The sequence below is a fragment of the Enhydra lutris genome, unplaced genomic scaffold, assembly GCF_002288905.1.
Source record: "Enhydra lutris kenyoni isolate GAN:26980312 unplaced genomic scaffold, ASM228890v2 scaffoldscaffold13, whole genome shotgun sequence".
In the NCBI taxonomy this organism is placed as follows: Eukaryota; Metazoa; Chordata; class Mammalia; order Carnivora; family Mustelidae; genus Enhydra; species Enhydra lutris.
Window position 1 is genome coordinate 1,506,724 of NW_019154097.1, and position 27,281 is coordinate 1,534,004.

The following is a 27,281-nucleotide window of genomic DNA, read 5'->3' on the forward strand; positions in this document are numbered from 1 at the left end:
CCCCAATCTTGGTGCTCTTCCACTTTCCACTTTTAGAGGTGTTCCACCTGGACCAGCCCTGCCTCAGCCCCTTCCAGAAAGCCATGTTCAATGCCCTGGTGTGTGGTGGGTGGGATCCCTCTCTGGTTTCTTTCCTCGGCTTCATGCTCTGTGAAAATAAGTTGCAGATAGAAATTACATACATGTGTACACCAAAGGAAAATGATTCCCTGACTCTCCTCCCTTTTGCTCCGCCATCCACAGAGCCTCTCCTGCTCTGATGAAGCAGCTTGGATACTGAGAAATGTTGAGAAATGTTAAAGCACATAAGTGGGTTGCATCTGTTGTTGCCCTGGCCCCAGGTGGGAGAAGGGAATGGGATCACTGTGCACCGGCTGTGTTCTTGGAGTAAAACTCCACTTTGGTGGTAGGGGGTCTCTTATCCCTTCCGCACTTGTTTATTGACTGCCTGCTTTACCAAGGGCCCAGTCCCTACTGGACACTTGAGAGTAGTGAGCACAAATAGATGCAGTCCCGGTCTTTCTGGAGTTACGGTCTGGTAGCTTAGGTAACTGCTGGTTAAGGGAGCCAGTTCACTGTTGAGTGTTTGCATGAAACCTGGTCCTGCGGGAAGAACACTACCGCTACCAGTTGTGTGATCTGAAGCACATGCTGAAAAAGCCAGAGTCCCAAGCCGTGACGATAAAGATAAAACCAACACTTACTACCATATGCCTTCTTTTCTCTGTTCTTCCTTTTACGGAGGAGGTGACTCCCTGGGGGGCAGCCAGACCCTGTATTGGGAAATGAGCTCTAGTCCGTTCCAGTCACTGGGGCAGCCTTGGGCAAGACACTCTCTCTGGGCCTCAGTGTCTACATCTTTAAAGTGGGTGGTTGGGCCACTGATAACCAAGGAGCCAGTGGTTTGCATTGGCATTTGTGCATCTCTTCCCAGCTCCATGTTCAAGGGCATCACTTTTTTTTAGCTTTAAGTTGGCCGTTATGGGAATATCCACACCACGGAAATCAGGAGATGGCAGAATCAGGGCTACCGCACCACAGAGAGCAAGTAGCTAGAGGTTTCCTGGCACACCGGTGCTGTCGTGACAGCCCGCGTGCTTTTCGTGTGTTTGTGCAGTTGACCCTTGAACAGCATAGCAGACAGGTCAGGGTACTGACTTCCTGCGCAGTAGAAGATCCAGGTATAACTTTTGATTCCCCAAAAACTTCACTACTAATAGCCTACTGCTGATCGGAAGCCTTAGCAGATACAAACCATTACAACACAGTTTGTCTGTATGTGTATGATATGCTGCATTCTTATAGTAAAGCTAGAGAAAATAAAATGTGAAGAAAATCATAAGGAAAATAACATTTACTTTACTGTACTTTGTGGATCAGTGGACCCATGTAGTTCAAATCCTTATTGTTCAAGGGTCACCTGTATTTTTTAAAAAAGAAACTCTTTAAGGGTACCGGGGTGACCCAGTCAGTTAGGTGTCTGTCTTTGGCTCAAGTCTTGGTCTCAAGGCCGGAGGATAGAGCCCTGTGTTAGCAGGGAGCCTGCTTCTCCTTCTCCTTCTGCCTCCCCCACCTTCCCGCTTGTGCTCTCTCTCTCTCTGCCTTAAATAAATAAACAAGATCTTTAAAAATAATTATAATAATAAAATAAATTCTTTCGCTTGGACAAAGACACTGAATATGGGGTATGTGATTCAGTTCCTCCAGAACTTTTCACAGGAAACAGTCTGTTTTCTATCATATCCTAGAAGATGAATCAACAGACTTTTCTTTAGGCTTTGTGGGCTCTACAGTCTCTTACTGTCCTTGCACCTTTTCAGCTCTGTTGTTGTTGTGTGAAAACAACCACAGACAATATGCAAATGAATAGGCACAGCTGGGTTCCAATAAAGTTTAATTTATAAAAACAGGGGCTGGGCCATAGTTTACAGACCCATCTTAGAATGTCAGAACAGGAGCCACGCTTTGAGGAGATGATTTCATGGAAAGGGACATTCTTTAGGACTTTATCCATGAATACCACAGATTTGGTGCTCGAGGACACACAACTGGAAGAGCCAACTGCAAAGGATTTGGAGTCGATTGAAAAAGAATCCATAGTAGGTTGTTTAAATCAAGGCCAAGTATGTTCCCATTTTGAGGACACAGCCATGGATGGTGAGGAGGGAAGATGTCTTTATTCCCAACTGCCTCTCTCTTAGGAGCCAGCTCAGATATTATACTGGGACTGATAGACCTGCAGTCTAAACCAGCATGTGAATTTTGGGCGTTCTTGGGCAAAAATCAATAGTGTTTCTAACAGGTATTCTGATTCCTGGGAGAGGGACAAAAGTGTTAAAAACAGGAGGGGAAATCATCATTACATGTGTTTATATTATATACACTGTGGATTACATTGTGTGTGTGTACCTATACGTGCATATTTGTCTATATATGAATCTAAGATATGTGGCTGTGCAATTATTGTTCCATGTATTTAAAAGAGTCTTAGGAATGTTTAGAAGACAGACATACCAAGCTGTTACCAGTAGCCAGTTCTGGGCAGTGAAATGGGGTAGAAGAAAGACGGGAACTCTTCACTTACTACTCTTTGTAATACTGTGTGTTTGCCTACCATGCAACATTCAAGTATTGCTTTTATAACCTAAAAATAAAAAACTAAAATCCCAACAACCGATACTTTTTGAAAGAAAATAGGATTATTTCTCTGGTAAGAATATTACTACCACCCCTTCTCCCCTAATAAAACAAATTATTTTAACTGTCACATCACAATTCTGAACTAGCATATATACTACTATATATATTAATTCAAAATAATATTGGAAGAGAGGCCTCTCAGATCAAAACATGTTAGTAGATGACTTAAACCCCTGTCCAAGATTACAAGAACCAGACGAGTGTTCTTTTATGGACTATTATGCATCCCTTAGATTACTGTTGTAAAATATTTTTTCATGAACCTGTCATAAAGTATAGTTTTTAGATTAAAACCAGGTTATCCAAGAATAGTTTCCTGTGGTCCTGTTTTCATGAGGAGAGAAAGCACATGCATGCGTATATGGGCTGCACACACATGCACAAAGGCAAATGATATGCCAAAGGCTCCGTGGTTTTCTCTTGCTGATGGGGTGAAGTTGCTTTTTAAATTTTCTTCACTTTGCTAATCAGTATTTTCTAGCATGTATTAAACAAGTATTAAATTTAATAGAAGTAGTAAATTCAAACAGCTATTAAATTTGATAGGACCAAAAATAACCACCCAGTTACTTGTATCTTGGGGACAGCACAGTTGCCTTCATTTTCTCCTGACTTGTCTCATAGCAGATGCCTGCCTACTCCCTTTCTCCAGTGGGAAATAGAGAAAAAGTATGGAGCAAGAGGCATGGGGAACCAAAAACGGGCCCACGGACAGACCTCAGTCAGGCTGTGCTTGTCCACTTCCCTGTGGAGTTGGCTCCAACCTCAGCCCCTCCCTCTTCCTCCAGGTGACCCAGAGGTTAGAAAGTGCATAGGATTAGTGCCATTACCTGAGAAGCTATCAGCTGACCATCTTCCTAGAATAAATGGCCTTTGTTTCGTTTTGTTTCTTTTCTTTTTTCAAGTAGGCTGTATGCCCAATGTGGAGTCCAATATGGAGCTTGAACTCAGGACCTTGAGATGAAGATATCAAAAGTCAGACATTTAACCAACTCAGCCACCCAAGCACCCCCCTTTTTAAGCTATTTTTATTTTTTTTTAAAGGTTTTTTGCTTTGTTTTGTTTTTTATAAATGCTAGCTGCTTTTTTTTTTTTTTTTTTTTTTTACAGATTTTATTTTTTTATTTCATAGACAGAGATCACAAGTAGGCAGAGAAGCAGGCGGGGGCGGGGGGGGGGTGGGGAAGCAGGCTCCCTGCCAAGCAGAGAGCCGGATGCGGGGCTCGATCCCAGGACCCTGGGATCATGACCTGAGCCAAAGGCAGAGGCTTTAACCCACTGAGCCACCCCGGCGCCCCTTTAAGCTATCTTTAATGGAAAATTTCAGATATATAAAGAAGTAGAGAGTATAAACTCAGCTTCAACAATTGTGAACATTTGGCCAATCTTGGTCCATCTATACCTTTCCCCAAATTCACTTCTTTTCTTCCCTCTTTGAGGAATTAGCATCTTACTTTCAACTGTATAAATTAACAAAAACTTATTATTTATGGTGTCTTTTTTAAAAAGCATGCACTGATACTGTAGGAAAATTCTTCATATTCTACCCTAATGTCAGCCCAAATGAACAACTGCCCAGCCCTTGAGCCCTTGCTGTTTCCTGCTTCCCTGTGTTTGCATTCATTCTTCTCTCTGCCTACGAGTCTAAATCAGTCTGCTCTCATTTCTTCTCCCAGTGCTCTGTAAAGCCTTTCTCAGTTCTCCAGGCTATAGCTGTCTCTTTCCTGGACCTTCTTTATGACCCTTATTTAGCATATCATAGTTATTTGTGTCCTTATCTTGGATAAGCACTGTTAGACTGTACTGTTCTTATGAAACAAGGAGTATTTTCCTGACCTCCCTCTCCAGTGGTACTTCACAGTGCTTAATGCAGAGAAGGTGCTCAGAAATATGTGCTTAATTAATTTGACTTAATTACATTCACTGAAGAAAATTTTTGATTATATAAGAAACGCATCACACTTAAAGGAAAATGTTCAGATACAGCCTGGGACCGAAAACATTTGATCTCACCTGCAAGGATTTTATTTTATTTTTCTAAAGATTTATTTATTTATTAGAGAGAGGGGGAGAGCAGAGGGAGAGGGATAAGCAGACTCCACACTGAGCATAGAGTCCAATGTGGGGCTCTGACCCAAGACCCCGAGACCATAACCTGAACCGAAATCAAGAGTCGGGAGTCCTAACCAACTGAGCCACCCAGGTGCCCCTCACCTACAAGGATTTTAAGACTTTAAAGAATTGTAATGAAAAGAATTTTCAATTTGAGCCAATATAGAAAGGCAACTTTTTTTGAGGAAAATAATTTTTGTTTATGGTCACTTGTCAGTTTTTCACATATATATCTGGAACCTATAGCTCTTCTCTGCTTTTTTAGAATGTTTTTTTACCCCAGCTAGGTAAGAGTGACTCTGACTTTTTAGAATATCCATTGTGTTTTAAAACGTAGAATATCCATTGTGTTTTAAAACGTAGATTTAAATCTTCAGTAACAGAAACAGGCTACACGTCGGACGCACAGGCCACATGAAGTAAGTTGATACCGATCTCATGGATGCTGGTAGCTCACAGGTATAGAGTTCCCTGTGCACACCGTGCTGCACTGTTGCCGTGTGTAACTATCAGAGCAGCCCTTGGGAGGTGGGCAGAGCAGCCCAGGGCAGGTATGGTTACCTTAAATCTGCAAGGATACAAACCTGGGTTCAGGGAGATGGAGTGAATCTTGCCAAAGGCAGAAAGAAGGGGAGTGTGATTTTTAGGCTTGGACTGGAAACCTGAGGGCTTTGGGATTAGGTGTTGCAAATGTGCAAAGATAGGAAACTGTCTTTTTCAATATCCTATGTCTTTGGGAGACAGACCAGGTTGCTGAGGTAAGTTATGTATCCCTTAAGGCCATAGAACCACCGAAGTGATCTGGTACTTTTTGAAGCAGTCATTTCTCAGATCCCTCATGTTCTGCCTTAGTCTTTTGCCATAAGAATGAATCCACTTTCTGATGAATTAGCAAGGCTGCTATGGCTAAGTGCCGGTGTGGTTCTGTCTCATTGTCTTTTCTTGGCTTAAGGAGAGCTCTGAGCAGGCCCATCTTTGGATAGTGTGACTTGCCTAGGCTCTTGCTCAAACAGATGTGTATGGAGGACTTCGTTACTCCTTTGCCTCATCATCCTTTTATAACCATTTTTTTTTAAGATTATTTATTTATTTATTTAACAGAGAGAGAGAGACACCACAAGTAGGCAGAGAAGCAGGCAGGGGGGCAGTGGGGGGCGGGGAGCAGGGCAGAGGCTTAACCTACTGAGGTAGTCAGGCACCCCCTTTTATAACCATTATTGTAAAATTACAAAGCAAAATATGTACACTGTAGTGTAGTTCATGAAGAGGTTTTGTCAGCCTAAGGGAATCCTCCTACATGATCACCAGGTTTGAATTTTGGTTTGAGAAGAGGAGAGGGGAATATACCATTGCTGATGGTCTCTTATATGCAAGAGCTATGCTAGGAGAGGCATACAGAAAGTACAGTTCTGTAATAGTGGTGGCAGAAGGACGAGTCTCAGGATTGGTTTTAAGGGTGGTAGGTTTCATAAAAGCTTTATTTGTTCAGTGAAGTAATCAGTTGCATTTTTTTTTTAAGTAAGCTCCACATGCAGCATGGAACCCAGTGCAGGGCTTGAACCCACGACCCTGAGATCAAGATCTGGACTGAGAGTAAGAGTCAGATGCTTAACCGAATGAGCCACCCAGGTGCCCCATCAGTTGCATCTTAAATGCTGGTGTTGTCTGTATTACTGACATCAGCTCATCCTTTCAAAGTTACCTATCATGCCAATTTTGCCAAAGTCAAGGATATTTTAGGGGAAATAGAGATTAACTTTCTAGTCTTGACACATGTCCCTTGGAGTGTGAAGATTGTTTTAATATGAGATTTCATTTTTTACATCCATTTGATTAACTTGGGTTTTCGTATGAGGAGTGACCATAAGTTCCATCACTTGTGCCGCTGACTTGAGGCAACACAGTGCTAGAGTCAGCCCAGCATCACAGGGCCTGGTTTGACCCCCAGCTTAGCCACTTACCAAGGCTTAACAGCCTTGGCATATTACTTAACCCATCTAGTCCTCAGTCTTACTGCTTATAAAATGGGATGGTGATGCCGTTCTCACAGGGTCGCTAACAGACCACGTGAGACAACGTAGCTGAGGTGCCTGGCACCCCCAGGCACCCAGCACCCTACAGTGCTCACAGACGGATGGAGAACTTATGGCACAGTGCCTACATGCTGCTTCCATTCTCCCGAACTTTTGTCCCAGCCCAGAGCTCCTGAGCTCCAGACCCACGTAGGCAGCCACCTGCCAGATGTCTTCATCCCAAAGCCGCCACCACTAAAACCAGTATCTTGGCTCCGGTCTTGGTAATTGGCTCTGCCAGTTTGCCCAGAAGAGTTACATGGGAACTGTCCTAGACTTCTTCCTCATCTCTCTTCTTCAGTCCATTCTGCTTGCTTTACTCTCGCCGAGATCACTTGCCTCTGACCTCATTTTCTGACTTGGTGACAGTAACATCGCGGTAACCTGCCTCCCCAATACCAGTCAGCATCCTTCCCCTGAGGCAGTCCCTGTGACTCCCAAGTGATCTCAGAAAATCAAATCAGGTCTGTGGGAGTTCAGCCTCGAATCCTTTCACGGTGCCTCCTGTCTTCAGGATAAATCTGAGCCTTTTTGTGATGTAGACCCTGCCCTTCACTTTTCGCTCCTCTCTTAGCTCTGTCCCCATGAACCCTGTACCTCATCCACCTGGGACTTTCTGACTTCCATGAGGTCACACTTGCGTGCCTTCGCAAGTCCTATTTTCTCTGCCCAGAATATTCTTTCAGCCTCCTTCTGTGTAGTTCTGGGAGGCTTGTGGCTGGTGTTGCCTATCCCTGGAGGCCTTCCTGTGCCACCCTCCATCCTACGCTGCTCTCCCTAGAGGCTTCTTTATCACCATTCACCCCTGCTGCAGCTGTCATTAATGCCTCACCAGTCTATATGTGACTGAAGAGCAATGGGGACTAGTATCCCTTTATCCCAGTGGTTTGTAAAAGTCCTGTGTGTGAATGAACTTGCTTCCCTTCCCTAAGACAACCCAGAGAGGCTCAGACGCCAGGTGTGTCTAATGCTATTTTATTGCTTGTCACATCTTTGAGGCAGTGAAGTGGCAATTGCATACAGATGCCATGTCACTGTGTGGACCACCAATGGAACTGGGGCAGAGCTGCCTGATAGGTGGGCTCTAGGGTCTGATGCACTGGATTTTGAGTTCTAGTTCCGTCTCTCGACAAGCCTGCCATCTAGCTTCGGATTTCCAGCTCCTGACCACATCGCTGTACTGCTAATGGGGGAAGAATGTGATGCTCCAAAAACAGGAGCATTGGGTCCTCCTGGCAGTTGCCTTGCTTCTGGAAAATCAGCAAATATTGGGTTTATACCTCAAGCTTCTGGGAACTCTACTAGCGTGAGTCATCCTTCTCTGGTCCAAGCAGTTCCGAGGTGGGTGGGGGTAGATGACCTCAGATAGTGGGTGCATTTGTGGGGATAGATGCTGCCCTGTGAGACCCTAGCAGCCTGACACCTTGCCTTTTGCGGTGACACTGTTTCTATTTCCTAAAATTTGGGTTAGAAAAGTTCATTACCAAGCATCTACAAAATTAGTTCAGAAGCTTGAGGAAATCAGGCAGCTTTCTTAAAGAATGGATATCAACTAGACCTGCTCCATAATGCTTTTAAAAGTATAGTTGTCTGCCCCTATCCCACTCCTCCTGCTCTCAGAAGTTAGATCCAATAGGATGTGATTCTGCAAATGTCATTTCTGGGTTGTCTGCAGGTGTCATTTTTGAAGCCCCACTGATCGCTGTGGGTTACTACAGAGTAGGGGACCCACATTCCGAGAAGGGGCTGAGGACTGACCTTAATGAGGAGAGGATGAGGTCAGGAGCGGAGGCCTGGGTCAGGATGACTGTGGGGGGGGGGGGCTGCCCCGCTTCTTCCTTCCTTTCTGGCCAAATGTTTTATGACCTCACAATGACTTTCTCTTCCCAGTGCAGCTTAGGAATTATAAACTCTGAAGTTCACAAAACTTTTTGTGAAATTGCTTGTATTAGCCTGCAGTGATTTCAGAAATTAAAACTATTTCTGTTCTTTCGAGTTTGTGCTATTGCGGTTAATATGAAATGAGCTTAAGGGATGTGTCGGGGAAGTCTTCTTTGGGAATCAGCAAGCCTAGAACTGGGAGTCTTAATGAGACAGGGGCTGTTGGATGAGACAGCACAGTGGCCATGGCCATGGCCATGGTCCCCCAAATCCTCACTGTTGCCTTTGGCAGTGGCTGTATACATCTGCCAAGTGAGTCATGATCATTTTTATGACACATCATTAAAAATTTCCAGAGTTACTTAATAATGAAGTTTAAGGAAACAGAAGGGTTAGATTTCAGGAGGTAGCTACTTTTTAAATGCCATCTAGTATTTTCATGCTATGACTTAATTTCACATCAAACTTTAACAAATTCTGACATTGGGAATCTATAATTTAAACCAAGTGTAAAGCTAGGACGGTGCATTGTAGTTGGTCTTTAGTCACAGTTCCTAGAGTGGCCAATTCTGTGGCCTCCCCACCTTGTCTCCTCCTTTTCTGCCCTCACTCACCCTCTTCAGGCCTACTTGCCTTCTTCAGACCCACCTCAGGGCCTTTGCACATGATCTCACCCCTCCTCCAAATAGTAGCTTTTCCCCTCACTTTCTTCAAGGCTCTGCTCAAGTGGTTGCGTATCAGTGAGATCCTCCTTTCATCTCCCAGTATCCTTCGCGGCCCAACATTCCTTACTACCTTCATCCTGCTTATCCACAGAGCTGGTCACGCTCTGACATTCTGTGTCTTTATTTAGCTGTGTAGTCTTTCTCCTGCCCCTACTTCCCTCCCTTCTCATGGAAGCACCACCAGGGCAGGGACTTTGTCACTTCTGCTCCTGGGTATATCCCCAGTGTCTAAAACAGTTTCTGGCACATATTAGAGGGTTAATATAAATACGTGTTGAATACATGAATGAATGAATCATGGAATTTTTTCACTTAGGAGGGACTTTTTAGGATCATTGTTATGTTATGTTACAGATTGGGAAACTGAGGCACAGAAAGATTGTGTGGCTCATTCGAAATGGAGCTCAATCATTTCACCACTGTTAACAGCTCTTTTTAAAAATCCAGGAATATATGTGGAGCCTTCTGGTCAGTTGTCCAGGATGAGACAGGAGAATAAGTGAAAACAGACTGATAGTTTAAAAATTTAACAAAAATAAGACAGGTCATTGTGTAATGGCAAAATTTTCTAATACAGAAAGCAGAGTCTTGTTTATGTTCACACCGTAGAATGCACCTCGCATATAATTAGTGCTCAGGAGATATGTGTTCATGGATTTGGTTACATTTTTATAAAGCCATTCCTTTCTGTAAGACCCTGCTTCTGTGCTCTTTTTCTTTTTTTATTCTCTCCCCAAATAGACGATTGTTCTTAGGGCTTCTCATTCAAACTTCTTTCAGTTACAAGTGTCCAATTTATGCACGCTCTCTCTCTCTCTCTCTCTCTCTCTCTCTCTCTCTCTGTGTGTGTGTGTGTTTAATTTCTTCTACGAGTAGCTAGCAGGATCAAAGAAGTGACCTGGTCTCTGGGAAGATCGAGAGATATTTAGTTATTCCCGTTTTCCAGATGCAACTACCTCAGATAAAGCAAAGAACTAATCTTTCTAGTTCTCCACTATGTGGAAAAAATCCAGCTGACAAGCCATGGTGGTTTGCTGGCCTGCATGGTTCTGACCTCAGTCTTATTTATGCTTACATAGACATCCTTGGAATCTCACTTTTGACAAAAAGTTGTTTATAAGTAGCATGATGTTTAGATACACAACAGTCAGTTTGGGAAGTGGGACCAATTAATTTCTCTTTAAATAGAAAAGAAATGAAGCATAGCCAATCCTTATAGTGACCTGAAGTGAACTTCAGATGCAGTGACCTTAACTTTAAGAGTTGGAAGCCATGAAAATTCAGGATGGGTATATTTAGGAAAAGTGAGAAGAGAAATGGGCAGCCACATGAAATAGAAACCTCTTTATGTTGTCAGCATAGATTTTAAAAATCCACTCTTGTGTGTCTTTAGATATCCTAAATAAATAAACAATTCGGAGGATGTATTGTCTGCACTTTAGACCATTCTCGACTAATCACCTGCAAACTCTTTCAAACTATACAAGCTCTCCGATATGCACACTCCCCACCCCTCCCCAAAACAAACAAAACCTCTGTCCTCCACGCCCTACCACTGGCAGGAGATGACTCTCCTCAGCTCCTTCCTACTGGTCCGCGGAAATCCTGCAGTTGGTTGTGGGGCCCATTCATATCTGTGCCTCTTTCTCTATCATAAGATAACCGAAGAGGATTCAACTCTGATAACAGAAGCAGCTAAATCTTGGATTTATATACTCCACTGGCTGGAAAGTGACTCCAAGAGCTAAATCTTACTGTATCTGTCACCGGCATTTAGCCAAAGTCGCCTTTTTCCATGCGTTTCCACAAATCTGACTGTGCGGGATAGCCCCGTGGTGCGGCATTCCCTGCCATCTGGGTGCGTGGTCCAAGATGTGCTTCTAGCAAGAGTGATGGTTTAGCAGTGCGCTGCCCAGACCCCAGACTCAGTCTCCCACACAAAACCTCATGTAGGAAAGACATTAGGGTTGGAAGCTGACAGGGACAGGACCCATGGGCAGAAAAAGCTGCATGGCCCATTATATACCTCCAAGTTGGGAGGGGGTAGGGATAGTGTAGGCCTCCCAGGTATTTTGGAAACAAGGTTCTCAGGATCCTGAGGGGACTTATCTATTTTTGGGAAAGGTCATTTAATATTGTTTAGTAAAAACACAGTCATGGGACCTTTCAGATGTATACCGGTGAGTCATATGCTTGGAGGGTGATTTCTAACATGTATATGGGGGGGAGGGGGAAGAGATAAAGGAAGTTCCCAAAGGAATTTTTTTATGTTAAAGTAGACCGACAGGATCTTGGGGCTTGGGCTAAGATTCCCTTCTGCCCTTAGCAAACAATTCAACATCAAGGGAGCTGAGTCCCTAGAAGAATGTCACTCTGCCTGTTTCAAAAACTTGTCAATGGGCTGGAATTAGTAAGGAAATTTAATAATCTTTCTTCTGCCTTTGTTTCCCACATCAAAACCCATCTGCAAGATTGTTGTCTGGGCTTGGAAGTTAAGTCTGCCTAACAGATAGCAAAGCTCACTGAACCAAATGGGGATTTTGCCCATGATTTAAGGTAAAGGGGCCACCTACCTTGCTCTAACCAGCTAGGTTCATGACATACCCCAGCGTGGAATCAAACTGTCTAAAGATTTTAGGGCCCCATCAGAGTTTTGGGCTCCGTTCTTGACTTTACAGGGTTACAGAGCCGTGTCTTAGCCACATTAATAGCTCAGTCAAGTCCCCCACAGAGATGAGAACATTTGGTCACCAGAGGCCATCTCGGTTTGGCCTGTCCCGCAGACAGTTCACAAAAGAAGAAATTCACATGGTGAAGGGGCAGATGAAAAAATATTCACCTTCACTCACTAGCAATTAAAGAAATGCCCAAGATTAGCTTTTTAATCTCTCAATTTGTCCAAAGAAAGAAAGAATTACATTACCTGGTTGAGGCACTTGCATTCGCTGCCTCAGAGAAGGGTCCTGAGTGGGAACAGTCTTTCCCAGGCCACGTGGTGACGTTGAACAGAATCCAGACATGCAAATCCTTTCTCCCAGCTGCCCTACTTCTAGGAACCAAAAGCTAGGAATTTATATGGAGGAAATGGGTTGAGGACCTACTCAAAGAAGAGTGTACAAAGGTTGCAGCATTGTTTGAATGTTAATACTTGGAAACAAACTACGTATTTTAATAATAAGAGATTTAAGTAAATTGTTGTATATCTGGGTGATAGATTTTTATAGTGTATTTAAAAGTGATATGAAATATCACATGCTGGCCTGATAAAGAGATATTGCTGAGTGAAAAAAAAAAGCAATTTATAAAACAACGTGAGGTCTAATCCATTCTTTAAAGAGATCCAAATCCATTTAAAAAAGTCATGTTAGGGGGCGCCTGGGTGGCATAGTCATTAAGCGTCTGCCTTCCGCTCAGGTCATGATCCCAGGGTCCTGGGGTCGAGCTCCGCATTGGGTTCCCTACTCGGTGGGGAGCCTGCTTCTCCCTCTCCCACTCCTTCTGCTTGTATTCCCTTTCTCACTATGTCGCTATCAAATAAATAAATAAAATCTTTAAAAAAAAAAAAAGTCATGTTAGGTGAAACTCCAAACCCCTATGGTGACTTTTATTTACTTCTTTTTGTTTATCTGCACTTTCTAATGTTTCTGCAATGATCATCTATTTCTTACTGTGATATTTTTGATAACTGCGCAGGCTTGGTCTCCTGCTGGGATTGCTGGTGGAGGGAGGAAGTGGAGATGGGGCTAGGGAGGGTGGTGAGTAGGAAGGGGTCCCACCTGGATTGATAACGTTCGACGGATACGAGGTATGCAAGAAGTCCGTCTAAAGTTAGATGTGAACCATTCACAGATTCTCTTCAGAACCAGTGCACTGCATCAGAGGTGACAAAGGACAGCATTTGGGGAGCAGAATGGGTTTACTTTTAAATAAATTCTCATCATTTTTTTATTTTATTTTTTTTAAAGATTTTATATATTTATTTGACAGAGATCACAAGTAGGCAGAGAGGCAGGTGAGAGAGAGGGGGCAGCAGGCTCCCTGCTGAGCAGAGGGCCCGATGCAGGGCTCGATCCCAGGACCCGGGGACCACGACCTGAGTGGACAATAGAGGCTTAACCCACTGAGCCACCCAGGTGCCCCCGCCCCAGCTTTTTTAAAGTAAGTGACAAAGAAAACATGCTTGCAGAAAATAGAGCCTGGATTCTGTTCAGAAGTTAAAAGTCCTCCCCACCCCGCCCCGCCCTGCCCTTTAAACCATGTATTCTTTCTTCTATCTAGGGATAATCAATGTTAACTTTATTCTAGATCTTTCTTTTTGTATTCATTTACATATACAATGGTATGTGTATGGATGAATATATACTAATAGTCTTGCGTTTTTAACTTAAGTTAGATTCTAATATACATATTATTCTGCAATTTTTTCTATTCCACTTACATTACTTGATGTGTCTTAGCTCACATTTCTTATGTTGAATCTGAGTAAGGAATTGTATGTTCGATATTTGTATCAGTAAAATTTATTTGCCCTTACTCCTCTGCCTCTCGGAATAAACTCAGTCACCCAGGGCAGATTGTTAAAAACTTAGCCCTAAGTTGGGAAAGCTACACTTTCCCAAAGTGTAGCTCAGTCAGTTCTCTGCAGTTTGGAACCCCATGGAAGGCTCAGTCAGTGCTTAGAGAACTAGCTCACAAAAGCTCCAGAAGATTGTGATATGTGAAAGTGCTTTGAGTGGTACTTTTTCAACTTTACTTTTGAAGGATTTTAAGCATTCTTTTTCCCCCTGCCAGAAATTTGCATTTCACTGGAGAGAAAGTCATCTGTATGTTCTTCCTAGGTCTACTACTCATAAATCCACAGACCCCGCTTTCTTCCTGGGGGCCTGTTTTCTGGTCAGGAACATGCTACTGCATGTCTAAGGTTCTTTCCAGAAGGCTCAACATTCTCTGATCCTGTCTCATCACCTTCGAAGCACCTAGGACAAGGTGTCCCGGGGCATGGGGGTGGGGGGGATCAGTTAATGCCATACCACGTAAGCACAAATGGTAGTGCTCTCCGAGTCACGTGCAGGCATCCAGAATTGGGACCAAAGGTTGACTGGCAGCAAGACTGTGGTTGGGGTGGAGCCATGGCTCTGAACTCCCTGTACCTTTTTTACCGACAGCATGGTTCATTCGTTAAATGTCTCAGATCTGTCTGCCTGTGTCTAATGTTTAGTTAGTTGGTTTTTTTTTTTTTTTTTAGAAATTAACAAAAAAAATTTTTTACCTTAAAAATCTGACGTTCAGCACTCTCTCCCCACTCCCGCTCTTCTTTGTATCCATGCACAAGATGGACCCGAGGGCGTCATGACATTGGACACGTCACCCAGCTGGTATTTCAGGATGGGTTACCTTCCAAAGACACTGTTTCTCAACCAAGTAATTCTTCTGATTTTAAAGAGTGTGAGCTAGGTGTAGTGAAGGGTTTCAGATACAGTGCAAGTGTCTCTTTTTAAAATTCCTTTTTGCATAAGCACTGGTCACGGGTCCTACCTGATTCACACTCGGGGTGGGTACTGTTGAGCCCTCCCAATGGTTCTGTTCATGAAGCACAAGCTCCAAATGAGCTCAGTGTCACTGCTTCAAAGATATCACTTCCCCTTCTTAACTTTCTTCTTTTTAAAAAAATTTCTTTTCTCTTTTCTCTTTTCCTTTTTTCTTTTCCTCTTCTTTTTTCCTTAGCCTCCATGCAATCCTGTTCTTAATCTGTGGAACAGAAAACGGTAGCTCCCAAGCAGATTTCCATGCACACGAACCCTTCCCCGCTAAAAGAAAAAACAAAACAAAAACAAAAAAAACTAGGATAACACTCCACCCTCTCCCAAAAAATCCACAGTGGCTCCCTCTGTTCACGCCTTCCTTTTATGAGCATTGAATGGGGATTAGGTAGAACAGAAAAAAGGCAGGAACAAAGCAGAGGGGAGGCAGGGTGGGGAAATAAGAAAAGAAAGGCGTTGAAACAGTGGGGTGTGGGCTTTACGTGGATGTGGGAGGTAAGAGGGCAGGTTTCTAGATGAAACCCAGACCACAGGTAGTTTTGGAGTCTGCAGGATTTGCAGTACTTCTTGAGGTTTGAGGATGAGGTACGATTCTGGCCAGGGGAAGGCAGACCTGGGAAGCATTCATGATGCCCAGATTCTACTTTGGGTCTGGACTGTTCCCAAGCCAAAGATCTCTCCCTCCGACCCTCCTTGGAACATGATTGATTTTGGCTTTCTCTTGGGATCGCTGAAGCACGGGGAGCTCCTGTAAAGCGATTTAAGACAGGAGTGATAGCTTGAGTGAAACTGGGAGGGATTTCCAGAGCCCTCCAGGTGGTGTGAAAGGACTGTTTCCCAACTTGGAAGCAAAACCAGTTTTTGGTCGCCAGAACACAACTCCTGTTGCTTTCCATTGACCTGTGGCTCAGTGAAGAGTGCAAGGGACATGTGACAACGCTGAGCTCAGACCGACCTACTGGGATGACCCTGGGAAGAAGGAAAGGCAACTCCAGGATTCCAAAGTGAGTTCCAGGAGGAGGAGTTCTCAGGTCCCTGAGCCTCTTCTGGCATTTTCTTTTTAACCTGTGGGGCTGGTTGGTGACCTCTAGCCAGCATGCCCCTTTAAGAACAGGAGTTGTGGGGCGCCTGGGTGGCTCAGTGGGTTAAGGCCTCTGCCTTCTGCTCGGGTCGTGATCTCAGAGTCCTGGGATCGAGCCCCACGTCGGGCTCTCTGCTCAGCGGGGAGCCTGCTTCCTCCTCTCTCTCTGCCTGCCTCTCTGCCTACTTGTGATCTCTGTCTGTCAAATGAATCAATAAAATCTTAAAAAAAAAAAAAAAGAACAGGAGTTGTTTCTCAGAGGGAGGATTTAAAACCCAGCTCTGCCTCTTGCTAGGTGTATGTCCTTAGGCAAGTTCTTCTATCTCTCTGAGCTGCAGTTTCCTCAGGGGTAAAATGGAAATAATGACATGCTTTTACTTACAGAGATGTCGCCAAAATTAGAGAGGATGGTGTAAAGCCCTGGGTATTTATGTTTCCGTACCCATGTACTTACATGCTGCTACTGAGTAACTAGGGACTGATTTCTTTCTCTTTTAGCTTCTGCAAGGAGAATTTGGTTCATTAATATAGTGAAATTAGACAATTATCTAGTTTCTAAGGAAAAAGGGAAGCAGACGGTAGAACACTTTACAAAGCCATTTTCTATAAACGCTGTGACGGTCTCTATGTCTGTCCTGGAACACTGGCTGGCTCTGTGGTGGGAGGAGCGGGAATGGACTGAGTCTTCGGAAGTTCTGTCCCAGGGCATTTATAGGCTCCGGGGAAGCGGATGGACGGACACATTTCAGCCTCGCTGATTCATGGTCAACATGGGTACAACTTAGCGGTTGATTTCACCACAGAATTTTGGCAAACTGGAGGCGCCTGGCCTCTTTAGGGTTTGACACAGAGAGAGAGAGGAATGATTCAGAGCCTTGAGGCTTTTTAAAGATGTGAATGACCCACCCTGCCCGGTTCTGCGACCGTCCCCCACGTCTTTTGTGTCTGCAGAGATTCTCATGGGTCCCGCGGCCTCTGCGGAGACACTGTTCTCTTGATCCATCTCCCTGGGAGGCAAAGAGCAGTTTTACTCTTGCATTTGCTGCTGTTTAGAGTGGTTAAGTCTAGGGGCAATGATAGCAAATCCAAGGGAAAATAAGATGATTGCCTTTTTCAGTTTACACCTTTAAAATTCCAATTAGTCTTGTTTTCTGAGCCCACAGATTTGTAAACTCCTGCACACGGGCGAACACATTTCTTACTAAACAGCGTATTTCTAGGTTTTTTGTCCTCTTGCCTGGCTCCTCATTTAGTGGGGAGGGGTGGGAAGTCTCTCGAATCTGTGTGGCACTGAGAGCGCTCTTCCCTCAAAGGGGCCGATTCGGTGACTCCGCGGCCACCCTTTCTCCAGCCTCTGCCTCTTCTTCCATTGCAGCAGCCATCCTCCAGCGGCTCACGCAGGTCACCTCTCGCCTCCTCCCTTCCCGCAGTCCCCTACCCGAGTTTTCTCTCTCTGGTGACCCTGCAGTCCTCCAGTCCCCGGGTCACGTGGCGCCCGCAGGCATGTTCAGTTTGGCCATCATGCAGCAAACCCACACAGTCATTTAGAAACCTTTCCTTACCAACACTTCTAAACCAAGGGAGTCCATGTGGAAATCCACACTGCCAGACTTGCTTGACAAATAGGATGATCTTTCCCCACGGGGAATTAGGGGACAAAAGCAGTTCCCAGCACAGCACTGGCAGAAAGACACTCTCCCCGGCGTTCTCTGGAGCCCGTGACAGGCGTCTGGCTTGTCCTCCGGCCTCCACAGAGGCAGGGGCTGCTTCTCAGCCAGCGCTTCTCTCCACAATCACCTAGCACCAGCCTTAGTACATGCACAAAGAGCTATTTCTCTAAAACTTGTGCTTGTTTTCAAACAGTGGCATGTGCACACTGGTAAGGATGCACACGATATGAAAGGATGTACGGTGGACACTGAGTCTTACTCCTAGTCTTGACTTCCCCGCCCCAGTTGCAGCAGCCCGTCCCTTTTGTGTTTTAATGAAGAAACGGGCCTGTCTGTGGAGACAAGAACCACTTGTCACTTTTCATCCCCCCAAACAGTCATTTCCTGTACAGGCAGACCTCATTTTATTGTGCTGTGCAAACACTACAGTTTGGACAGATTGAAGGTTTGTGGCAACCCTGCATTGAGGAAGTCTCCTGCCACCATTTTCCCGACAGCATTTGTTCTCGTGTATGTGTGTCACATTGTGACAATGTTCATGATACATCCAGCTTCTTCACTGTTGCATTTGGCATGGTGCTCTGTGGTCCGAGATGATGACTACCTGGAAGCTCAGATGATGGTTAGCATTTTTTAGCAATAAAGGTTTTCTTCATTAAAATCGGTACATTATTTTTTTAGACATGATACTGTTGCGTACTTGCTAGATTACAGTATAGTGTCAGCGTTTAAATGCGCTGGGACGGAACCCGCGTTATCCCCCGAGGCATGCCCACACGTGTTTTTTCGTTTTACAGTAATATGTTGATCACGCCACATCAGTCGTCCCCAGAATATGTTGAATATTTAAGTATTCATAAAACTCCTGGGTTAATTGGGTAATGTTACTATTTTTTATTTAAGATTTTCTCTTTAAGTAATCTCTACATCCAGTGTGGGGCTTGAACTCACAACTCCGAGATCCAGAGCTGCACACTCCACTGACCGAGCCAGCCAGGCACCCCAGAAATGTTACTGTTCTTATCTCAAAATTAAGACTGTTTTCCCAAGGGGTAGGACTGGAAAGCAGGTCTTCCAACTCTTTCTCCAGTGCATCTGCTCTCAGTTGTACAGTTACTTGAAATTGCCATTTATCTGTGTGGTGGAGTCCAGGAACAGTGTCCTCCTATGTTCACTGCTTACAGTTTATACAAAGATACGTGAGTCCTGGCTGAAGCTGGGGCAGAGGGTCTCCTCCACACATATCTGGGCAGTTTGGGCCTTTATGCCCCTCTGCAGGAACAGAGATTCCCCGATTGAACACTGCGTTGCCACCACATGCAAAAGTGAATCAGGAAGACTTCAAACTAATGCATTAACGTCAAATGCTGCAGAGACGGTTACAACAGAAAATAGCTGCTTCTGAGCCCCTACTTCCAAAGTTCAAGTTTTATACAATTGCATGTCATCTGTATGGACCTTTTACCTCCTGTCAAGAAAGACAGGAGTCCAGCTCAGAAGTTTGTTTCATGTATTCGGGATTTACCATGAGACACAGCATACCTTATCAGCGGAAGAAGGTTGGAAAGTTGTAGCCATCAGACAAAAGAAGTTTGGGATTTTATGCTCTCTTTAGAGGTGAATGCTAGCTTTCGCAATAGCTTCACAGAAGCCCATTTTATTTGCTAAGATGCCATTCTTGGAGTCATGTATGTCCCGCCCTCCTCCTACTTTGAAAAGATAAGTGATGTCTTGAAGTGGATGTGTACCATAATCATTAAAGAGGGCAAATACGCCTCAGAATCAATGAAATCCAGCTTTGAAAGTAGAAATTAAGTGTTCTCTTTTTTTTTCTTTTTTCTTTTCTCAGGAACACGTGGCCATCAAGAATCATGAGCAACCCATTTGCACACCTTGTTGAGCCTTTGGATCTTGCACAACCAGGAAAGAAATTCTTCAATTTGAATAAATTGAAGGATTCAAGATATGGTAGGTCCATGGCTCTCTGACGTAATTGTTATCAGAGCAGTTAGACTCTTGTTTACATAATAATTAAGCTATATAACTAATTAGCCTTTAGGAGAGTTGAAAGAGGGAGTAGCAGAAGTGTCTGAATGATCTTGGATTAAGCGCACAAACTCACACACACACATATCTTTCTTACGTTGCCCATTTTCAAGTAAGTAATAATAATTATAATCATGTGATATTTATGTAACATTTATAGTATATAGAGTGTTTGTACATACATATTATATTATTTAATCTGTATAACAGCCCTGTGAGGTCACATTTATAAAACATAAGAAGACCTGAGGATGCTGAGGCCCAGAGACGGTCAGTGATATGATCAAAAAACAACTATGTGGGTAGTAGAATTAGACAAAAACAGGTCTCTTTTATTCCAAACCCTCTACTTTCTACCTGAGCACTCTAATCTTTTCCAAATAGTATTGGTGAATAATTTTCATAGATCAGGATAGAACATTTCTTTTATAAATAAACAAAATAGTTTTTCTTATGAATTACCATTGTCTTATCCTTAGACCCATTACCAGGGCCGTCCTGTGTGGTATTCAGGCTTGTATTTCCTTTGAAAGGTGCATGTGACTGTCTTTGGTCTTAATTACAACAGTTGTAAAGGAGTTATTTTCTATTTTCTTAAACACTAGTTTTCATAAGAAATATTACTTTGCATGGGTGTTACTTGCCAACATATAATACAGTAAATATCTAGATTGACTTCTTTCATGATAACTTAAGGGAAACTCTGTTTTTGGAATCCAAGATAGGGCAATAATTTATTATGAAAGAATTAACTATAAATATATATATATTTATTTTTGCTTAGTCTGTGGGTATTTTCAAGTACCAAATGTCTCTTAAACCCATTCGATATGCTTATATTTTAAACTGTGGAAATCCCAATTTAAACTTGCCCTCTTTCCCTGTTGGAAGAAGTAGTCTGATGCCTTATATCGAGTTTATATAGAGATTGGCTTTAACTGGCTCTTATGAGAAGGTGTCTCGTGGCTTTTGTTTGTTTTGTTACGCCTTCTCCTTTTTCCCCTAGAACGCTTACCATTTTCAATCAGAGTCCTCCTGGAGGCAGCCGTTCGGAACTGCGATCAGTTTTTGGTGAAGAAAAATGACATCGAAAATATCCTAAATTGGAATGTCATGCAGCATAAGAACATAGAAGTGCCATTTAAGCCTGCCCGTGTCATCCTGCAGGACTTCACGTGAGCCTAATGTCACTCCACTCCCCTCTTCACCACCTCCCTTGTCAGCCTTTAGATCAAGCTTCACACACGTGCGCGCACACACACAGAGTACCTGTATAATTTATCACCCAATATCCAGACACTTTCGAAAACGTAAGCGGTGTGTTATCCTGGACAGCAAGAGATTGTCTTGGACACACTGGGATGTGTAGTCACGCCACCTCTTCCAGTGGCGAAGGTCAGCATCTTTGGTCTGGGAGATCCTAGTTTTAGGTACACTAGAAGAAGGTGGAAGAAGTAGCATTAGGTAGGGCTATCTTAGAATCTTCTCTCCCTCACATCCTGTTACCCACATAGCCAGTTTCAAACAGCTGACTTTAGAACAGTGATGTGCTGTCCCCTTAGCCGTTAAGCCTCAGCTCACATCCTGCTATTCCCAGGAGTCTTTACTCCTCATCATGGCCTATTTTTTTAGACACTGCCTTTCCTTTTTTTTTTTTTTAAAGATTTTATTTATTTGACACAGAGAGAGAGAGAGATCACAAGTAGGCAGAGAGGCAGGCAGAAGAGGAAGGAAAGCAGGCTCCCCGCTGAGCAGAGAGCCTGATGCGGGGCTCGATCCCAGGACCCTGAGATTATGACCTGAGCCAAAGGCAGAGGCTTAACCCACTGAGCTACCCAGGTGCCCCTGCCTTTCCATTTTTTTTTTTTTAAAGATTTTATTTATTTATTTGACAGAGAGAGATCACAAGTAGGCAGAGAGGCAGGCAGAGAGAGAGAGAGAGGGAAGCAGGCTCCCCGCCGAGCAGAGAGCCCGATGTGGGACTCGATCCCAGGACCCTGAGTTCATGACCTGAGCCGAAGGCAGCGGCTTAACCCACTGAGCCACCCAGGCGCCCCCGCCTTTCCATTTTTAAATGATGATTTTTTATTCCTTCTAGAGACCAAATTTCATTTTTCTAGAAGACAGTCTAGAGAACAAATTTTACACTCTAAAATAATAAAATGGAATGATTCGACCTAGTCTCAATTTGATTCATAGCATACTTCTCTGAATTACATCCATTTCTTGAAATTTGGTCTGAAGTTGGAGGTCAGATCCATGGATCTTCTCTAGGCTTTTGTCTCCCCATCATATGAATGGGAATCAGCCATGGCAGTAACGTTCCCAGAGTTTTTTAAGTGCCTGCTTTCCCAAAGTCTCTGGTTAAACCCTACTTGTTGTTAACTTTAATGCAATGACAAAACTTCATGTAGAGATACCACCCAGTCATGGCACTTACTACCAATGTCTGCTCAAGGAAAGGTGTTTAGCAGCTTCCACTTTTCTGAGTCATCCATTGCTCACCCCACTGATGAAACTGGCTCATGGCCAGTGTTGTCAGTAGAGGCCAAAGCTGACCATTCCAAGGACACTTGTTCAACAGTTTTGTCTTCTGCTTAACGCTCTGTTTTCTTAGGGGTGTGCCAGCTGTGGTTGACTTTGCTGCCATGCGTGATGCCGTGAAGAAGTTAGGAGGAGATCCGGAGAAAATAAACCCCGTCTGTCCCGCCGATCTTGTAATTGATCATTCCATCCAGGTGGACTTCAACAGAAGGTGAGAGATTAGGATCAATACTTGGGTTTTCTGTTTTGTGCAGAGTCTTCCAGTTCAAGTCTTCCTTGTTGGTCTATGTAGATAAACAGAAGAAAATCTTTAAAAGATGTGTTCAGAAAAACTCAAACTTACTATAGATTTTCCAGTGAAGATTTTTTATTTTTTTTTTTAATGTATTTTTGTTTTTCTTTTTACTTCTTCTGGGGCCCAGGCTGAAGGAGAAAGCAGCTATCTGGTGATCATCACAGAGTCTCAAGAGGGCAAGTAGGAACCCACAGTATCTCTTGAGGCTTATTAGATCAGGGCAGGCATAGAATCAATTCTCTTCACAGTGACATTAATCGAAGCAAGTCCAGCCCTAAATTAGGGGTGGGGAATACACTCCATCTGTTGTAGGAGTAACTGCCGGATTATACAGGGAGGGCAACCAGGTACTGCTAGAAGAATAACTGAATAGTTATTATCAACTATGAGTGGGGAAAGAGGGAGTTTTACCACACTCAGTGCTGGGGAAATTAATTATTTGGGAGAGAGAGCGATGCCTGTGAATTAAAGCTTTAATATTTTTTAAGTTAAATCATCAAAAAACTTAGAAGAAAATTATGTATATGTCAAATGTCTTGAGGAGACCTTTCTAAATTTAAAAACAAAGAATGAAGCAAAAAAGAAAAAGGACTATAGTTTTAATGACTTCAAAATTAACAGTAAATATCTTTAAAAAGATTTGCCACAAATATGACAGAGGGTTAATATTCTTAATATATAAACAGTGTGCATAATCCATTCAAAAATAGTAAAACTCAGCAGATAAATGGGTAAAGGAAAGTGGAAATTTCACAATAAAAGGAAAAGCAAGTGAACACTATATAAATCCTTTTCAACTTCAGAAGTAATAAAAAAGTAGATTAAATTCTTGAGATACCATTTTCTCTTATCAATATAATTAAGGTTAGAAAATAAACTTATTAATTATAAAGGTGTCATGAAGGAGACACTTTTATGCACTGCTAATAATAAATTAGGAATGATGAAAGCAGTGTGTATGAAGATTATTAGAAATTGTCATATCCTTTGTGCTGGAATTTCCACTTCAGAGCATTACCCCTTCATAGATAATCTAGAAATTCAGGAGTAGCTTAATCACTAAATAGTGTTCATTAAATCATTATTTATAATAATGGAAACCTAGAAGCATTCTTAATGTCCAACAAAGGAGAATGATTTATTAAATTATGGTATGTGCTTAAAGTGAATTATTAGTTAACATTTACTGTTATAATCATAAAGTGTTTAATAACACTTGGAACATGCTCATGTCAGAGCTCAATGAGCCAGATATAAATTGCATGTATAGTGTGATCTCAGCTAGATGAAAAGTTATACAGAGATTAAAAGATTAGAAAAACTTGTAAATGATTTATTTCTGGGATTGTAAGAAGCTATTGTTTTTATAATAAAAACTCATTTAACAGTATGAAACAAACCATTCACAGAGGAAAAAAAAAAACTTGCTTTCTTGGAGATTTAAATGGGTTCCATACAGCTTCAAGAGAACTGGGGTAACTGGCCATTCTCAGATTAAGGTTGCCATTGTAAAAACCAGATAAATTCAGGATAAAGAAAAATGTGCTTTGTCCTCTGAATTGACGATTCTTGGAACAAACGGATCCTTAGCAGCTGTTCCCTTTCCTTTGGACTCTAACCTCATTCTTAGGCAACTTGTCTTTTTTTTTTTTTTTGTCCCTTAAATCACGTGAGCTCAATTTAATGGTTTGGGGTCAAAGGGAAGAATTAAAAATACATCCACAAAATGTTATTCAATTTGAGAAAAAGATATTTCCCAACACCCCACTGCAGAATTTATACAAGTAGCCTCACAAAATCATGGGCAACTTTATCTTTCTTGGAAATTCTCATTGGCATTGATGATTTACCTTGATTTCACTGCCTGGAAGGTGAAAGGACTGGTGGGGACAGAATTGTAATTGTTTTAATGTCTGAAGTCTTTTGACTCAAAATTCAAAGAGTTCCTGACTGTTGATTAAGCAGTATGAATCTGGGGCATCACAAAGTTTGCTGTAATTTATTTTTCCTCTTTAAACCTTGAAATCTATCAACTCCAGTTTCAGTTTTTTTATGGACCCTTTTCATTTATACTGCACTACTGAAAACATTTTATGAAAACAGCAAAGTCCAGTGGGGAGCTAGGGGGAAGGACTTTGATCCAAACTGATACCCAAATCTGGGAACACTTTTTTTTTTTTTTTTTTTTTTTAATGAAAGACAACATTTTTGTTAGAAGTATTTTCATTGGTGGTGTTTTGTTTTTATTGCTTGAATCTGGTTTTGCAATTTGACCTCCCAGTCTCTTTCTTCATTTTTGTAAGGAATTAAATGTGATATGTCCCAAATTTTGTGGAACTGTGTCTATGGGCTGATTTCCAGGTATTTCCAGACATGAACTAGAAAAACTGTGGATGGAGTGCTCAGATGATAAGTATTCCCATTTAAGTATTTCTGAGCTCTTTGCCTGGTTTGAATAAAAATAATTGGCCTCAACATTTTTAGGAATGAAAGGTCTAGCTAACTCATTATTGTAAAGTTTTTCAAAGTTACCTCAAAAATAACCTTTAAAAAAAAAACCAACAAGATATCATAACAATTTCTGGCTAGATTTTATGGGTATGGAAACTATCTCCTCTGTAAATACTGTTTTTGAATTTCTGGAGTACCATTAAATGTAATGCTCAGAAAATTTGAAATACATCCAAATCTGAATTCAAACTATGTAATTAAGGAGAAATTCCCTCTTTAGTCTGTGAGGCCATTCATATTCAGAGACCTTATTAAAAGCTCAGTTGATTGGTAAATTTAGGGAAGTCCTGAGTGGTGGAAAAATCTGAATTATAGGTCTGTTTACTCATTCATTCCAGGAACTAGCACTGTTAATTTGAGCCAAAAAAGGTGTTTTGTTTTAATGAGTAAATAGGCTTTCACCTGGAATTAACCTGTCTTAAAACAGCCTAAGCATTACTGGCTTCTGCTTGTCCTGTGAATATGCTATTTATGTCAGGCTGACGTGCCAGCATTCTCCGGCATTAATGTCACCCTTCCAAACCTGCTTTTCTGCTGTCCTTCTAGTGCTGGGAAGGATCAGTGAGGGAAAGAGACCGTGACTGGTCATCCACAAGTGTTCCAAGTAGGAGAGCTAGAACCTGGGGATCCGGGGTGGCTCAGTGGGTTAATCCTCTGCCTTCAGCTCAGGTCATGATCTCGGGGTCCTGGGATCAAGCCCTGCATCTGGCTCTCTGCTCAGCGGGGAGCCTGCTTCCCCCTCTTTCTCTGCCTGGTGTTCTGCCTACTTATGATCGCACTCTCTCTCTCTGTGTCAAATAAATAAATTAAATCTTAAAAAAAAAAAAAAAGAAGAAGAGCTAGAGCCAGAGAAGAGCAGAGCCAGAGGCATATGATTAAGGGCCCCATATGATTAAGAGCAATGTTCCAAGATAGCTTCCTTAAATCTATTTAAGACCTACTGTGTATTTGTTTAAGAAACAGGTTAGTTTAGAAGAGAGAAAATTAAAGAACACATAACTTCAGTGCAGTTGCTAGGTAGGATAATCACGGAGAAGGAAGCAAATCATCCTGACCTGAGGAGTCCAGAGGGTTCTGCCGGGAGCATCAGGTGCTCCAGGTCCTGAAGGAGCTTTACAAGGAGGGAAGCGCTGGAAAAGGCACTCGGCACAGAAAGTATGGAGTGTGAGGGAAGTGAAGTTTGGGAGAGTATGAGGGCTTCAATGTGGCTAAAGCTGAACAAGGTTTGGACCAGGTGATAGGAGAGGGCATATAAAGGAAGCTTGAGGTCACACGGAAGGACTTCATTTTTTAAGGCAAGGGATTCGTACTTTATGTAGAAATGGAAAGCCATTGGCAGGTTCCAGGTGGGTCATGATGATCTGTGCTTTAGAGAATGGATTCTGGCAAAGGTACAAAGGTAGGCCAAACAGACTGACAGGAGCCAGTTAGGCTTTTTCTGGAATAAATGCTTTGATAGTTGCAGAAACTAAGTGGTGGGAGGGGAGGTCATTAGATGATGTAGAAAAGTGAGAGTGGGGATGAGATGCGGGAAGGAAACTCATGCATTAGGGTTTGACCCATTGACAGTGTGGTGTCACAGTATTTCTAATACAGGAAATGTGGATGTGGATGGAGCCCTCAGTGGACTAGTGAGAAGGAGATGAGTGCCTGGAGGAGTAGCCACCCTGGTCCAGAGACTCTGCTGTTCCAGGAACAGCATTCTTGTCCTGCCTCTTCCTCCTGTGCTGGCATCTCTCCTTTCTCTCTCTGCCTTTTGCTTTTCTTTAACACATACACTCACAGGCATTCATACTCTACATCAGGGATCAGCACATCTTTTTAAGGACCAGTAGTAAATATTATAGGTTTTGCTGGCTGCATACTGTCTCTGCTCACATACCCTTTTTTCTTTTTTACAACCTTTACAAATATAAAAATTATTGCTTGCTTGAGGGCCAAACATGGACAGGTATTGGGCCAGATTTGGCCTGTGGAGCTAGAATTTATGGCTGCCTGCTCTAAGGCACCCTCAGGAACTGATTCCATCAAAGCAACTCACACGGGGGCCTGGGTGGCTCGGTGAGTCAAGCATCTGCCTTCAGCTGAGGTCATGATCCTGGAG

The 27,281-nt window shown here is 42.8% G+C and overlaps 1 protein-coding gene across 1 annotated transcript in view; it reads left to right on the forward strand.

Annotated features, from left to right (window-relative positions):
- LOC111145972 (aconitase 1) overlaps nt 1-27,281 on the forward strand; it is a 56,683-nt gene that overhangs the window by 1,756 nt on the left and 27,646 nt on the right. Inside the window, exons 2-4 of the mRNA XM_022501317.1 lie at nt 19,631-19,749; nt 20,834-21,002; nt 22,445-22,582. Of these exons, the coding sequence (XP_022357025.1) occupies nt 19,653-19,749; nt 20,834-21,002; nt 22,445-22,582 (404 nt within the window). The 5' untranslated portion in view covers nt 19,631-19,652. The remainder of the gene's footprint in view (nt 1-19,630; nt 19,750-20,833; nt 21,003-22,444; nt 22,583-27,281) is intronic.